We start from the raw sequence: 15,751 nt of genomic DNA, 5'->3' as shown, positions 1-15,751 counted from the left end.
GAGGACACGCACTCTGCCGCAGCAGAGTGGGGAGTGGGGGGCTGTGGGCTGGCTCCAGAGAAGGTGGGACACTGAGAGCCGTTTTACAGTGAGGACCTACAGATACTGTTGGTTGTTGAAGAAGGAAGAAATTTAAGTATATGCTTAAAATTACTTGCATTCACAAAGGTATGCTGGGAGAAGGAGGGACCAGTGAGAGCAGAAAATGAGGAAGTGATATCCAAAACATCAATCTGCAGTTGAAGAAGGAGTGTGTCCTGTGTAAATATACTGCTTAGAGCCATATTAACTAAGTAATGTGATCGTATTGAGAAGAGTTGTTGATGATAGCAGGAAATGAATAATGTCCAAAATGGGGAAAGGAAAATGTGTTACGTGGATATTGGAATGCCATGCAGGATTTTGTGTGCTGTATGACGGTATGACGGTGTCGCTCACCACAGGTGAGCCCCACGAACCTGGCCGGTTCCCAGTGAGTGGTGCTGTGAGTGAGAAGGAAACTGGAGCTTAACAAACACTGACAGACCTCATTTGGGTTTTTTTCTTGACTCAGATGAGAGTATTTTAAACATGGGTTAAATAAAGCATTAAAATTTTATTTGTCCTTACCTTTTTAATGTGCTTGCTAGAAAATCTGCAGTCGCTTTTGGGGCTTGCATTGGATTTCTCTGGGAGGCATAGCTCTGGAATCTGTAGCTGGAAAATGCAGTTAGAATTGGTTCCCCAGGGGAGTCGGGGAGTCTGCAGAGAGTGGGCTAAGGGAGAGTTTTAAACCCTTCTCTGCTGTTGATTTTTTAAAAGGGTGTTCATGAAATTTGATAAAGAAGTTACCTCTTTAACAAAGGCTGTGGTCTCTACCTTAAAACATGTGAATGTATCACATTCTAATTTACATAGTAAATGTTAACATAATAAGGAAATTTACAGTGAGCAGTTTCATCCCTATCCCGTTTTTCCTTCATTTCAGTTTGCCGTATCAGAAATACCATACTTGTTTTTCCTGTTCCTGTTTAGCTTCTTGCAGGAGTGACCAGGACCTCATCTTCCAGAAGTAATGCCCACAGAAAGCGGGAGTTGTTCAGCTGCTCGCCAAGCAAAACAGAAGCGCAAATCTCATAGCCTTTCCATACGGAGAACTAACAGCTCAGAGCAGGAGAGGACGGGCCTGCCCAGAGACATGTTAGAGGGACAGGTGAGTGTCTGGTGAAGATGTGAATCGTGTTGGCAGTGTTCAAAAAATAGCCCAGTGTATACAGATCTCCAAAGTGGAGGGAAAGTGTGGGTTACCAAAACAAGCAGGCCCCCCATAGACCAGTGAAAATGACAGTCAAGTGCGACAGCCTACAGAGGCAGAATTCAGTTTCTAGGTTAGTGTGTTACATATTGTAATACATGTGGGTGTGGTAGTCTGGGCTAGTTTTTATTCTTTGCACAGGCAGATTGACAGCCTAAAAAGGCTTCTGTCTCAGAGCCTCAAGAGGAGAGCAGAATCAGGTATAATGATCTTTGTTCTCTGAGGAGTTCTTGGAATCTGATCTTTCAGTAACTTTTCTTGGCTTTATCCTGTGTCTGCTGTGTGAGTATATCTGCTGCTTATTACATTGTATGTCTTTCTGATAATTCGATGCCCCCTTTATTAAGTGATCTAATATTTTATTGACAAAGATAAGTTTGCTGCTTCTTTTTCTAGTTCTTCTATAATGAGCAAAATGTTAGGTTTTTAAAAGAATATTGTTTCTTAAGTCTAAATAAAAGCATATGTTATAGTAAAATAAATTATAGATATATCTGCTATATGTTTATATAGGCATAAGTATATGTGCCTGTGTGCACGCTCAAGTCATGTCCTACTCTGCGACCCCGCAGACTGTAGCCCGCCAGGCTCCTCTGTCCTTGGGATTTCCCAGGCAAGAATATTGGAGCGGGTTCCCATTTCCTTCTCCAGGGAATCTTCCTGACCCAGGGATCGAACCTGTGTCTCTTGAGTTTCCTACTTTGGCAGGTGTAAAAGTATGAATACTGTAGTAAAAGTATGAATACTGGGAATTCCCTGGTGGTCCAGTGGTTAGGACTCCAAGTTTCCACCACAGGGGGCATGGGTTCAATCCCTGGTCAGGGAACCAAGATGACCTGCGGCCCCCCCCCCCCCCCCCCCCCCCGGCCTGCTCCATATCTATCTATCTATGTAGATACATATAATCATTCCTTTGCAGTTAGAACTGATTCATCCACCACAATGTTACAGGGAAATATGGTGTAAATCTGAGAAATTGGCTCATTTGCTGTTGACCTAAGAAGCTGGGACATGGAGCATGTGCTGGCAGGATGCAGCTGTGTGTGCTCAGAAACTGGTGCTGTTGCTGGCGGGTGGGAAACGTTCACTTAGGATCCGCTTATGTACTGACTGGGTGAATAATGAATTGGTTACATTTTAACTTAATTTGGAAATAAAATTGTAGATTGAAGGGGCCTCCAGAATGGCTTTGCCTGTTCTTGTGAGCTCGGATGACCACAGCGAAGTGCCACAGATGGGAGATTAAATGGCAGACGCTTATTTCTCTCCATCCTGGAGGTGGGCAGCTGGAGGTCAGGTGTGGGCAGGGTGGTCCTCCTGAGGCTTCCTTCCTGGATATGGACCCAATCTGTGTCCTCACAAGTTCTTCCTCGCTGGTGTCTGTGTCCTCGTCTCTTCTGACAAGGAATGCTTGAACCAGAGCTGTGCACTGAAACTTCTGTGGTGGAAGGTTCTAGATCTGTGCTAACCTGTATGGGCGCCCAGAGCCACGTGTGACTGGTGGGACAGAGGAATTTAAAAATCGTGACTGACCTAGTTTTAAGGTTAGTCAGATGTGATCGTCAGCTCCCCCACTGGCCAGTGCAGGTTGTCTAAGGGACTTTTAAACTGTTAGTCATCTCAGTTTCCAGCAGGGACCCTTTGTTGCCTGATGCATCTTTGGGGGTAACTTTGATGCCTGATGGCATCTTTGGGGGTAACTCTGTGTGAGGGGCCCGTGTTCTCAGGGCTTCTGCGCCATCCCCATTGTGATGTAGAGCCAGCTGCCTCTCGGGTACCCCTTTGTGAGGGTCATTCAGAACCCTGCAGGTGGGTCGGTGCCTGTGGGTGGACGGGCAGCTCCCCGGGCTGGTGGGGGCGCTTGGCCTGGTCCCGCGGCAGCAACGGCGGTTATGGCGTTGGATGTGGGCACCTGGCATGGTAGGTGTGGCGGACCTCCAGTGCAGGAGCCTCAGGGGCATCTGAGTGGAGCCACAGGCGATACTCTGGACGGGATTACAGGCTCAGCTGTTGGGCAGCCTTTATGGGAATTGGATTCTTTTTTTTTTTTTTTGGAATTGGATTCTTGAATCAGAAGCAAGGAGGCAGCGGTGCTAGTTGTGGAGTGGGAAACCCGTGTCTGCACTGGAAGCACTGACCCAGGCCAGGAAAGGGGCCTGCCTCTTCCATGCCAGCCGTGAAAATGCAGACTCTTCTAGAAGCTTCACTGAGTCGTAGCTTCATAGTGAAGCCCCTGCAGAGGCCTGGGACCTTCCATGCTGGTGTTTTCATTCAGCTGATTGACCTTTCGCTCTTATAGCTGAATTCACTTTTCTTCCTTGGAGCAATCTTTTAAGTGCTGAGTAGAGTTACAGGAATGGAGAAGGCAGTGGCACCCCACTCCAGTATTCTTGCCTGGAAAATCCCATGGATGGAGGAGCCTAGTAAGCTGCAGTCCATGGGGTCGCTAAGAGTTGGACACGACTGAGTGACTTCACTTTCACTTTTCATTTTCATGCATTGGAGAAGGAAATGGCAACCCACTCTAGTGTTCTTGCCTGGAGAATCCCAGGGACGGGGGAGCCTGGTGGGCTGCCGTCTATGGGGTTGCACAGAGTCAGACACAACTGAAGTGACTTAGCAGCAGCAGGGTTACAGGAGGTGTCCAGTTTACTCTGCTTGGAGCACAGTGGATATGAGGATTGTGAGGTACCACTTACTAAGATTGACTTGTGATGCCACATGCTGGAGCATAAGGGCTGTTCATAGCTTCATCTCCCACAAACTCAGAGATCTTGAATAGGCTTGTTTCCTTCCTTGTAAAGGGAGTTACGTGTTTGAAGACCTGCTTGGCCTCAAAACCTGTGCCATCCTGGGAAACCATTTACACAATTTGGTTTTAGTTTCAGCTGTAGGAATTTGAAACTTGATGTTCTTTTGAGTGTTTACGTAGAAGAAATAAAATATGTAAAGATACAAAATAAGAGCTTGAATGATAATTCCCTTTGGAAGCTAGTGCTCGGTGTCAGAGCTCCTCATTCACTTACTCGTTCACTTTCAGCCCAACCTTCTTTCTCTGCAGGATTCTAAGCTGCCTTCCTCGGTTCGCAGTATTCTTCTGGAACTGTTTGGTCAAATAGAAAGAGAATTTGAAAACCTTTATATTGAAAACTTAGAATGTGAGTATTGCTCTTATTTGAAATACTTTTATAACCTGTCACTTCTCCATATGGATATTTGAGAGTTTCATCTCTGGGTCACATTCATCTTTGTACCCCTTTTCTTTCCTGCTTTGACGAGCTTGAGGGGGCTTATGATGGCACTTGTTTACTATCTTCCAGCTCTGCACACTCAGGGCAGGGTCTGGGGGCAGGGGGGTGGGGGTGTCTGTCTCCCACTGGAGTGGGTTGTGACCGCAGGTCCCTGCAGAGTGAGGACAGAGGCCCCATCTTGCGTTCCCGTGCCCTGCGTCTGCTTCTCTTCTTCCCCATCCCCTGCCTTCTTCTTCCTTCTTCACGTCCACTGTGATTCAGTACTTTTCTTTTCACTTTTTTTCTGTTTTTGGTCGCACTGTGTGACTTGTATGACTAGTTCACCGACCAGGGAATGAACCTAGGCCCTTGGCAATGAAAGCCCAGAGTCCTAACCACTGGACTGCCAGGGAACTCCTCAATGTTAAATTTTTTCTTTTTTCCCTTCAACTTTTAGTCTTTGAGATGTGTAGCCCTCACTTGACGCTCTGGTGCCAGACAACAGTAACGATAGTCAGGTTTTGTTATTGTATGTTTCCCCTAATGATTTCAGGCGAGACTGTAAGTATTTTATTGAGTTTCAGACAGGACCAGAACAGTGTTTTTAAGTGCACAGAATAAAGTACAAAGGACATGAACTCTGTTGAAATCCAGAAGCCCCGTTTGGGGTCAGTAGCACAGTGTCTTTCTGGTGTGGCATGAGTGGTGGACTTTGTGTCTTTGGAATGTCTGTGAGTTTTTTGGAACTCTGTGGCCATCCTCTTGTTTACTGGGATATCATTCACGTGCTTGTTTAGACAATTCTAACATGCAACATTTTTATGTACTCAGTTTTGGAATTGGTGAATATACCTGAAAAGCACATTTTACTTTTCAGTGCGTAGAGAAGTTGAGACTCTTAATGAGCGCTTAGCAGCTGAAGGACAAGCGATCGATGGAGCAGAACTGAGTAAGGGTCAACTCAAGACAAAAGGTGAGGCTGGCTTCCTGCGGGTGACTGCAGGGAGGAAGTCTGATTCCAGTGCAGACTCGCTTCCTCTGCATGGTCAGCAAGCTTGAGTAGCATCCCTTGGATCCAGGTGTGGAAGGACGAGGAGGCTCCGGGAAGCCTGTGTTTCTGCTGGTGTGGGCACACCCCGGGCTTGCACTGTCCTCCTTGTCCTCGAACCATCTCCCTGTCCCAGCTCTGACATTCTTGCTTGTGTGATTTCTTGACGGTTGGTTCTGTGTCTCTGCAGCCAGTCACAGCACCAGCCAGCTTTCTCAGAAACTGAAGACCACCTACAAGGCCTCCACCAGCAAGGTATGTGTGGCTCTCGGGCCATCATGAGTGTGTGGGTTTGCACGTAGTGCGATGGGAAGAGAGGAACCTAATATTTAAGACAAGTATTGTTGATGTTAAGTGGCTCCAGGGCCAGAGGCACCTGGATGCTACCTATGCTGCTTATTGTGGCTGACACAGCATGTGTTAGTGGGTGTGGTCTTTTTTGTGGGAAAGTACGTTTTTTATTGTTAATGTGCCTTGATAAGGAGATTCTGAATTCAGAGAAGCTAATAAATGGGTATAAAGCAATGGAACTTACATTGTGAGTTGTAGTTACATTTTAGTTCATCTCTTCTTTAGTTTGCAAAGGATGATAAAAAAGTGAAGGTCCAAAGGCAGAATAGAGACATTTGTCATATTTTGCTGTTTTATAAATCATCATTTAAAATGGCAAGGATTTAATTATTTGGGAATTAGTTTATCTCTGGCAGAATACTACTATGAAGTAATATTTTGAGGTGATTTGTGTGCATCTCTGCTTTGGGGTATTTGGAATAAACAAAATAAATTACCTGCCTTAAACTTAAACGAGTGTATAGTACTTTTGCTTAATATTAGGAGGAAGTTGAAATTTGTGGTGAGTCTGCTGTGAAGGCATAAATAGTTTTTTGTTAGCTTTTTATTTTTCCCTTAAGTAACTTAAGCTTGTATCCACAGTGAGATGAACTGCAATTCAAGGAGCAGCTTCAGTCTTAGGCTATTTCTGCTTATTTGAAAGTCTTTGGTAATTCTTTGTTTTTTAAAAAATATGAATATTGCTGACATTTTCTTGTGTTTCCTTTGATAACTCTAGGATGTAAGTGGCTTACTAAAATTTTTTTGTTCTGTTACATCTAGCTTACATTTAGTAGTTTTGAATTTTTAAATAAATTAACATTAAAGTACTTTTTTAAAATGTCAGGTGACATTATGTTCTTATTTAACTTCTTATGTTGTTTTGAATTATATTGTTTATTCCAGTTTATATATACAGTGTATGGTCTTAGAATTCCACAATTTTCTGATCATTTCTGAAGTAGAGGAAGAAAGGATTATATAGAGTCAACCTCTTACCATGAGTAGTAAAACTTAAGATTTGAGCAAAGATAAGGATGTGTACAATAATTGCTTTTAAAAAATGTATTAGAAATACTAAAAGCCCCAGTCATTTTAGAGACTAAAAATTTATCTGAACTTATAAGAAACATACTATTAACGATCTTAGCCTGTGCACACACCTTAAAGAGTGAAGGTGAAATGGAGTCCAGGTCTGCTCTGCTGCAGCGAGTGTTCTTGGAGGAGTGGATGGGTTCAATCTCCTCACCCCCAGCAGACCCGCCCTTCCTGGGGCCTGTGGACTGGCTCTGAGGCCTGTGGGGGCAGCACCACATGCTAACCAGCAAACTGTTTCCCAGGAACTTGTGAAATTGTTCACATGGGCTTTTATAAAGATAAGTTTCTTTTGTTGTGAAAAAGCCTCTCTTTGTTGTTGTTGTTCAGTCTCGCTAAGTTGTGTCCAACTCTTTGCGACCCATGGACTGTAGCTCGTCAGGCTTCCCTGTCCTTCACTGTCTCCTGGAGTTTGTTCAAACTCATGTCCATTTGAGTCGGTGAAGCCATCCACCCATCTCATTGTCTGTTGTCCCCTTCTCCTCCTGCCCTCAATCTTTCTCAGCATCAGGGTCTTTTCCAGTGAGTTGGCTCTCTGCATCAGGTGGCCAAAGTATTAGAACTTGAGCATCGGTCCTTTTAATGAATATTCAGGGTTGATTTCCTTTAGCATTGACTGGTTTGATCTCCTTGCAGACCAAGAAACTCTCAAGAGTCTTCTCCAACACCACAGTTCAGAATCATCAGTTCTTTGGTACTCAGCCTTTTTCATGGTTCAATTCTCGCATCTGTACATGACTATGGAAAGAACCATAGCTTTCACTATATGAACCTTTGTTGACAAAGTGATGTCTCTGCTTTTTAATATGCTGTCTAGGTTTATCATAGCTTTCTTTCCAAGGAGCAAGCATCTTCTAATTTGATGACTGCAGTCACTGTCCAGAGTGATTTTGGAAACCAAGAAAATAAAATCTGCCACGGATTCCCCTTTTGTTTCTCCTGTTTGCCATGAAGTGATGGAACCGGATGCCATGATCAGTTTTCTGAATGTTGAGTTTTAAGCCAGTTTTTTAACTCTCCCAAGTCTTTGAGACCCCATATATTATAGCCTGCCAGGCTCTTCTGTCCATGGGATTTCCAGGCAAGAATACAGAGTGGGTTGCCATTTCCTCTTTCAGGGGATCTTCCAGACCCAGGGACCAAACCCGCGTCTCTTGCATCTCCTTCATTGGCATCGGCAGGTGGATTCTTTACCACTAGCGCCACCTAGTGCTGGCATGCTGCAGTCTGTGGGGTCAGACATGACTGAGCAACTGAACACTGACAGGGAACTACAACAAGCGCCACCTGGGAAGCCCTTTGTTTTTTAGAGTAGTTTTTATTTTAAATTTTATTTTAGTGCAAAGGATAATTCGGAAGCATCCTTCTGCATTTGCATCACAAGTGTTCCCTGGAGGTAATTCAGTCTGTCTCATGGGTCTCTGTGCCCTTATGCCTGAGTCCATATTTGGAAAACAGTGATTCAGTGGTCAGAATGTGGCATGCACCTGGAAGCAGTGCCTGAGACCATCTGCTTGATGTCATCAATCGCAATCCCGCTCCTCCAACTTCACTGGAAATGTGGTTGGCACAAGTCTTGGCCACGGACCCGTGTTTCTCCTGGGCAAGTGGGGGCAGTTCATATCTCAGAACAGTGGTATCTGAGAAGTTGTCCACCACTTGTCATGAGCTTTGCCCCCGCCCCTCCTGAAAGTGTCTGGATGGCTTGTGGGATGTCAGTTCCCCAACCAGTGACGGAACCCGTGCACTTGGCAGTGAATGCGCGGAGTCCTAACTGTGGGACCACCTGGGAAGTGCTGTCCCTCCTTCTACATTTAAGCCGAGTCAGGAGTGTGTACTGAAGAGTGAGTCTCTCTGCTGGAAGTCTCTTTCAGCCTTTCACTGTGTCAGGAATCATTTGAAGGCTCATGCTGGTGGTGGTGAAATAGTGGATTGTGTTTTAAGTGTTTATACTGAAATTAAACATAGATGCATTTTTAGGGCTTTGCTAAATCAGTGTTTAAAGCAGCTGTAGAATACCTCACACTTTTTTTTTTAACTTGGTTTTACCATTTCAGTATTCTGATAAACTTTAAAGGCCAAAAAGCCATCTTTTATCCCAGAACAATTAAAAAACCAAACCCTTTATGTTTTGTTAGTGTCTCCCTCAGGCCCTTCCATTATGAGAGAAAGGGGGGACTGTGTGCTATGTGGGTCATCCAGGACGACGCCTCCTGACCTCTGGGCCTGAGTGTCCGTGCCAGACTGTGTGCCGCCTGAGGCCAGGGCCCGCTGGCCCTGCCCTGCCCCCTTCCCCCTCCGGAGCAGGACTGGCTGAGGCCGTGCTCAGTGACCTCACCTGTTATTTTTTCATTCCTTCCCACCTTAGATTCTTTTTCTCCTGGTTTGGTGTGAGTTACTGAAAATAAGAAAATACAGGTCTCCCAATAGTAAGAGTAATTAGTGTTAAGGGTTTGGGGTATACCTTCCTGACTTTTTATGTCCTGCTTTTTTTTTTTTTTGAGAATTTGGACATGTTGTGTGATAGTTTTGGTTTGTGTATGAGGACATGTAAGGTACACAGACAGGCAGGCGGGCGGTGGGGGGTGGTTGTGGGGTTCTTCTGAGGGTTTTGTAAGGACTTTGCCCTGCTTTGTGAGATCTAACTGCACTTACACTGTGTTGCTATAATGTTTTAAATTTTCTTTTCAATGATTTATGCATTTTCCAAACATTTTTTTTTAACTGAAACATACTTGCTTAATAAATTCCATCACAATTTCAGATCGTCTCCAGCTTCAAGACCACCACATCCCGGGCAGTGTGCCAGCTCGTGAAGGAGTATATTGGCCACCGGGATGGCATCTGGGATGTCAGTGTGGCAAGGACGCAGCCTGTGGTGCTGGGGACGGCGTCTGCTGGTGAGTCTGGAACCACCCCAGCCTGTGGCAGGGCCTTCCTGGAGGCAGTGTGGCCAAACGCTTGGCCTTGTGCCTATCGGCATCCAAGTGAGTGGCTGCGTTTGGAACCACTCACTGTCCGGGACACTGTCCAGTGGCACAGGGTGGATTGCCTCCCCATGGCATTAGGTGGTTGTGATTGGCTTTCTTGTCAGCCATAGTCCGCGTACATTTGCTTTGATAGTGTATTTCACTTTTCCCCACTCGAGAGGCCCCTCCAAGGACATGCTGTGTGGTCTGACAGCGCCGTGCTGGCCTGGTGTAGGGGTTCCACTGCCAGGAGTCCTGGGGCGGCATCAGAGAGCCCCGTTCTCCTCCTTGGAGAGGAAGTGTCTTCTGAGAGCTAATAACCTAATAACCCTTCAGAAAAAATTCCTGGAATTAAAAATGTGCTCGCTTGTGGAAAAGGAGTGCCAACTTGTGAGAAGTTAACGTGCTACATCCAGCCTTTTTGAGTGGAACATAGGAAATGTAAAGTCATTAGAACGATGAAGAAAGTTTTCTGTTGTTTAAAACTGTGTTCATACATGAGCACCGCAGATTATTTTGGAAATTTTAGCTTAAAAAAAAAAGGATACAGATTCCTTTTTATGATTTCTGAAATCTCACATGGGTAATCAGCACTTTGTGTCAGGTTTCCTTAATGAGTGTCCTTTTTATCTTTGTTTTGGAGAGGTCCACAGAGCATGGGTTATCTCAGATAATTTGGAACTGGAGTTGGGTGCTATTTGCATTTGAATATAGCTTGATGTTCTGAAAAGTCTTACTATTTCAACAAGGTGAGGAGCCCGTGACCCATGGACCCTGGTGTCTCAGGTCCCAGGCCTGGTGCTGGCAGCATGGCCATACCCCAGGAGTCAGGTTCCCAGGTTCCCCTGCCAGTTCCATGGCCTCGGGCGGGTCACTGGCCCCCTGTTCTCTTGCATCAGTTGGATTACAGAGGAGTGTGAGCAAAATCCCATGAGATACTAGTGGTGATGAAACTTCTCAGTTTAGAATTTTTATCCTCCTCTTTAAAAAGACTAATGTTGGCAGCGGCTCACTTGTGTTTGTTTGGATCTTGCAGATCACACAGCTCTGTTGTGGAGTATCGAGACGGGGCGGAGCCTCGCCAAGTACACGGGCCACGTGGGGTCAGGTGAGCCGTAGATCGTGGGGTGTCCCCTTATGGGGGCTGGGCCTCAGCCTCTTGCCTTGCACGGTCTGGGACTGACGTGTGTCCACTGGCTTCGCACTGTCCAATTGCTGAGGCTCTGTGGTGCAGAGGTGCTGTATGTGAGCCCTGTGGGTGCTGGTGGCTGCTGGGCTCCTTGCTGCAGACACTATGGGCTGTCCCACTCTCCCTTCTTCCTTCTGGCGCCCCGGCTCTGGGCCTGTGTCTCGTTGCCCCTGGCCAGCTCACCCTTCACCCTGCACACAGACTTGGAGGTTGTGTCCACTACCCGCCTCCAGGGTCTGCTGTGTCCCCCATGGACTTGGGTGAACACCTCCTCTCCCCCTCCTCCCTGGCACATCTCCCGTCCTATCAGTTGGGGTGTACTGCTCTCCCATCGGGGCTGTGGGCCAGGTCCTGCTTGCCCCCTACCCCTGCCTCGTCCACTGTCCCCTCCAGCTGGACCCTTCATCTCCCTCAGGACCATACCTGGGGGCTGTTGCTCCTGCAGTGGGTGTGACATACTGAGTACTCAGCCTGAGCGTTAAGAAAGCGTTAGCGTGTGTGACAAACCCATGGGGGCCTCGTGCTCGTCCTTCTCACTGCCACCTCCACTTCTCAAAGTCAGCCACTTGGAACACTTTTAAATCTTCTGCTCTTTCCTTCCATTTAGAAAAATAGCCTGTCTTATTGTTTCTTACTTTTTTGGGTTTTAGACGAGAGGGGGCTCCTGTTAAGAAGGGAGACGGGCTCTGTGTTCCTTGTCCTCATTGCCGCCCAGTGCAGCCCATGGCTCCCCGGGCACGTGCCTCACTTGCAGTCCCCAGCTTTGTTGTCCTGAAGGGAGTAGTGGTCTCATTTCTGTGCACATTGTGAACTTGTGGCTTCTCTGAAGGGTGGGCGTGTGAGCAGTGAACAGTGTCCCCCACCATAATCTGCCTCTGCCTTTTGTAATTAAGTTTTCTTTTTTCATCTTGGTTTACTTTTAGCTCTCAGTGACTTCTCAGTGTTTAAGAGATCAAGTATTGTTTTCCTGTGTAGCTGATTCTTGAGTGGTTTGGAAGTTCATATTTAGTTATTTTGCATTGTATCTTTGTTCTCTTTATTCATAGTTTAACGGAATGAGAAGACTTAATATTGAACTATCATAATTCTTTAGTTTTTAAATTTAACTTTACAACATATACTGTAGTTGTAATAGATATTGATGATATATTCTTATTGTAAACCTGTTTTTTCAATATTTTTACTTTGCAGTAAATTCCATAAAATTTCATCCATCAGAACAGTTGGCCCTCACTGGTATGTTGATTTTTTTTTTTTTTTCTTTATTGAATAGTTATTGCTGATCTGAAAACAATTGTCATTCCTTGTCGTATCAGTAGCGTCAGGATTAGCCATGCCATTCACAGAAGTTGGTCGTTAGTAGACATTTCACAAGTTGCATGAAAAATGAATAAAGAAAACAGTACCAAGGGTTATTGTTAACCAGCAGTGGCTTGCAAGTTAGTTCTGTTCTCCTGGAGATCTTTTTACAGAGCCTATCCCTGCTGCCCACTCTCTGCCTCTCAGGCTCTCTCAGACCCTGTGGGCACAGAAAGGAGGTCAGCGGTCCTGGCTTGGGCACCTCCAGGGCTTAGGTCTTCACTTCTTCCCAAGTGGTCCTCCCAGAAGGAGCTGTGGTCTCTTGGGTTTGTCTCCACCTCATCTAGTGGTCTCACAAACACTTTCATGGTCACAGTGAGGAGTTGGCCCATAAAACTGTGTGATCCTGTGGACCCCTGTCGTGTTTTAGGGACACAGATGTAACCTGGAGGGTGAGTGTGTGTCTAGACCAGTGACCAGCAGGCTTTTCTGTGAAGGACCCGAGTACCTGTTTTCATCTTCAGGCTGGTTTGAACAGGCCTGCACCTGTGGACAGGTGACAGCTAGTGAACGTCTGAGCTGACCTCTGGGGAGCCGTCAGCTGGGAGTGAAGCCTTGTTATGGGGGCCGTTTGTTGTGTGATTGGGGAGCCGGAGGGAGACCAGGGACAGCTGGGCTGGAGAGAGGGGGATGAGGTTGAGACGTGTCGGCAGGCTGTGGTGGGGACAGAAGCCGGCAGAGTGGTGCCCTGGGGAGAGGAGGCACATGGGGCTAGGACTGGATGCCGGCTCGAGAGGCCGGAAGGTCAGGCACTTTGATGCCATGAGGCCCATGCTGCCATCCACTGCTTTGGGGAGCTTTGCAGCCTTTGCAGCTAGGGAAGGTGGAATCCAGACAGTGCTCTGTCTGGGGTGGAGGCGGCCCTTTGGCACGTCTGCAGGCCATCTGTGCCTCTCAGCAGCCCTCTGTCTTTCCTGGGTTCTGAGCACCCCTCGCGGCCTGGCTACTGACAGTGAGGTCTTGGTGCCAGTTCTCCGTGGCCGGGGCGAGGTGCCTCCTGGTTCAGCGGACAGGATCGTGCACTCGAGTTACTGTGGACTTGGGTGTCTGTCGTCTTAGATTAGCCAGGTGGAGAATGAAATCCACGCCTTGTGAGTTTTCTCTGAGCCTTCAGAGCTTTCCACCTTGGGATGGAGGGAATTATTTTTATAGGTAATTATCTCTGGGCACCTTTGCTATTCCTGGGAACATCTCAGAAGAACCTGTTTAAATCAAGTCAATCCCTTGTGATCCCTCAAGGAGTGGACTTAGCGGGGTCTCACCCGTGCTCGTCTGCATGCCGGTAACGCACCGCCCTGCCCCGCCTTCTCTCCTCAGCCTCTGGAGATCAGACTGCCCACGTGTGGAGGTATGCAGTCCAGCTGCCTGCTCCTCAGCCTGCGGCCGACTCTAGTGTAAGCAGCACGTTTACTTACCCTGAGAGCACGACCTGGGGTATGTCGGTGGGTTCTGGACATCTGTGAGTTTTAGGAGGAACTTAATGGTTTCTGTTGTGGACTGAATGTGTGTGTCCCCAAATTCATAGCTTAGAACCCTCACCCCGGGGGGCTGTCCGTGGAGATGGGCCTCTGAAGAAGTCACTAAGGTCAAGTGAGGTTGCAGGGTGGGGCTCCGACCAGCAGGATTGGTGTCTGGAGGAGAAGAGGCACCCGGGGGCTCCCTGTACCTTCTTCCTGTGTGCACCGAGGAGAGGCCAAGTGAGGCCACCGTCTGCCTGCCAGGACACCAGTTGGGTGTGAGCCCTCCCCACAGGCCGCCCAGCAGACCAGGGCGTGTGTCTGTCTACATCGCCTGTGTTTACGTTTACTTTATCTTTTCCACAAAAGTTATAACATATACGTATGTTAGTCCTTTAATTTTAAGGTTAGGTTATAAATTTTTAGTGTTTTATATATTTGATTGTAGACAACTTGTCTGTCTCTCATGTGAGATAAACCCTGTAGGTCAGTGGGGTGTGTGATGTCATTGTCACGTGGGTCAGGTTTTAATGTTGGTGACAAGTTAGGTTGCATGTTGAGAAGAACGGACCACAGGTTTAAACCACAGACTGCCCAGTTCCTACCTGTCCTGTCGGATGTACTTGCACCACGTCAGCCCAGTGCCGCCTTTGGGTCCTCACGTGGGCTCTCATCCTCCTCCTGGGTGACTTGATCTGATCTCGTTTCTGTGGGGTGCACACAGGGGCCCTCCCTGTGCTGCTCCCGCAGGTGGGGTCCTCGCAGGCCCAGGGCACTGGGTGAGTTCACGCTGTGAGGGTTTCTCTAGCTGCGGTGAGTGGGGGCTACTCTCTAGTTGTGATGCACAGGCTTCTCATTGCAGTGACTTCTCTTGTTGCAGAGCATAGACTCCAGGATGCATGGGCTTCAGTAGTCTCAGCTCCCAGGCTCTGGAGCGCAGAACTTGATAGTTGGATCTCTCAGACTCAGTTGCTCTGAGGCATGTGGGGTCTTCCTGGACTAGGGATTGAACACATGTCTCCTGCATTGGCAGGTGGATTCTTTACCACTGAGCCACCAGGGAAGCCACTTAAGAATTCATTTTTAATTGAGTGTGTTATGTATATATTTTTTATTTTAACAGATTTTATTTTAACTCTGCTGTGTTTGTAGACGTGACACACATATCCTTGTGTACGTGTGTCCATGTGGTGTGTGCTCCCACATGGTGTGTGTGTGCATGTTTACTTAGTGCCAGACATCCGCTGGGACGGTCATAATGGTCATTAAGTCTTGGAAGGATAGGTGGTAGCGGTCTGACTGGCTGGTCTGCAAGGTCAGGATCCCCAGGGACCCGCCTCTGCTTCCCCAACAGCAGCTCTGTGGCGAGGACGAAGTGGAGTGCTCCGACAAGGACGAGCCTGATGCAGATGCCGATGCGTCCAGCGACTGTCCCACCATCCGGGCGCCGCTGACATCTCTGAAGAGCCACCAGGGAGTGGTCATAGCTGCTGACTGGCTGGTTGGCGGGAAGCAGGCAGTGACAGCCTCCTGGGACAGAACGGCCAACCTGTACGATGTGGAGACGTCAGAGCTCGTCCACTCCCTGACAGGTGCATCGTGTGGGAGGGACTTCTCGTCTGGATTGAGTGTTGGCACAGCTGTGATTTTCAGAGATCCTCCTGAGTAATGGAGCCATTAGTGGTTAAATTTATCTTTTCTTCGGGGGGTGTAATTGCATCTAGAGATGTGCAGTATGTAGATATTTGAATGTGGTTGGTGTGTTAGCTTTTTTTTTTGG

General features: G+C 47.3%; 1 protein-coding gene across 5 annotated transcripts in view; it reads left to right on the top strand.

Moving 5' to 3' along the window:
- Positions 1–15,751, top strand: part of WDR37 (WD repeat domain 37) — a 34,706-nt gene that overhangs the window by 9,407 nt on the left and 9,548 nt on the right. For 2 of the 5 annotated variants that reach the window (XM_055544172.1, XM_055544171.1), the window contains exons 2-10: positions 1,015–1,192; positions 4,335–4,452; positions 5,402–5,497; positions 5,763–5,827; positions 9,762–9,897; positions 11,003–11,074; positions 12,347–12,391; positions 13,832–13,908; positions 15,326–15,563. In XM_055544172.1, the coding sequence (XP_055400147.1) occupies positions 1,055–1,192; positions 4,335–4,452; positions 5,402–5,497; positions 5,763–5,827; positions 9,762–9,897; positions 11,003–11,074; positions 12,347–12,391; positions 13,832–13,908; positions 15,326–15,563 (985 nt within the window). In that variant the 5' untranslated portion in view covers positions 1,015–1,054. The remainder of the gene's footprint in view (positions 1–1,014; positions 1,193–4,334; positions 4,453–5,401; positions 5,498–5,762; positions 5,828–9,761; positions 9,898–11,002; positions 11,075–12,346; positions 12,392–13,831; positions 13,909–15,325; positions 15,564–15,751) is intronic. The other 3 variants (XM_055544173.1, XM_055544176.1, XM_055544175.1) reach the window with 3 other exon arrangements.

The sequence above is a fragment of the Bubalus kerabau genome, chromosome 13 (assembly GCF_029407905.1).
Source record: "Bubalus kerabau isolate K-KA32 ecotype Philippines breed swamp buffalo chromosome 13, PCC_UOA_SB_1v2, whole genome shotgun sequence".
Taxonomy (NCBI): Eukaryota; Metazoa; Chordata; class Mammalia; order Artiodactyla; family Bovidae; genus Bubalus; species Bubalus kerabau.
Note: the sequence above shows the minus strand (reverse complement) of the source record. Positions and strands in the feature narration are given on the sequence as shown.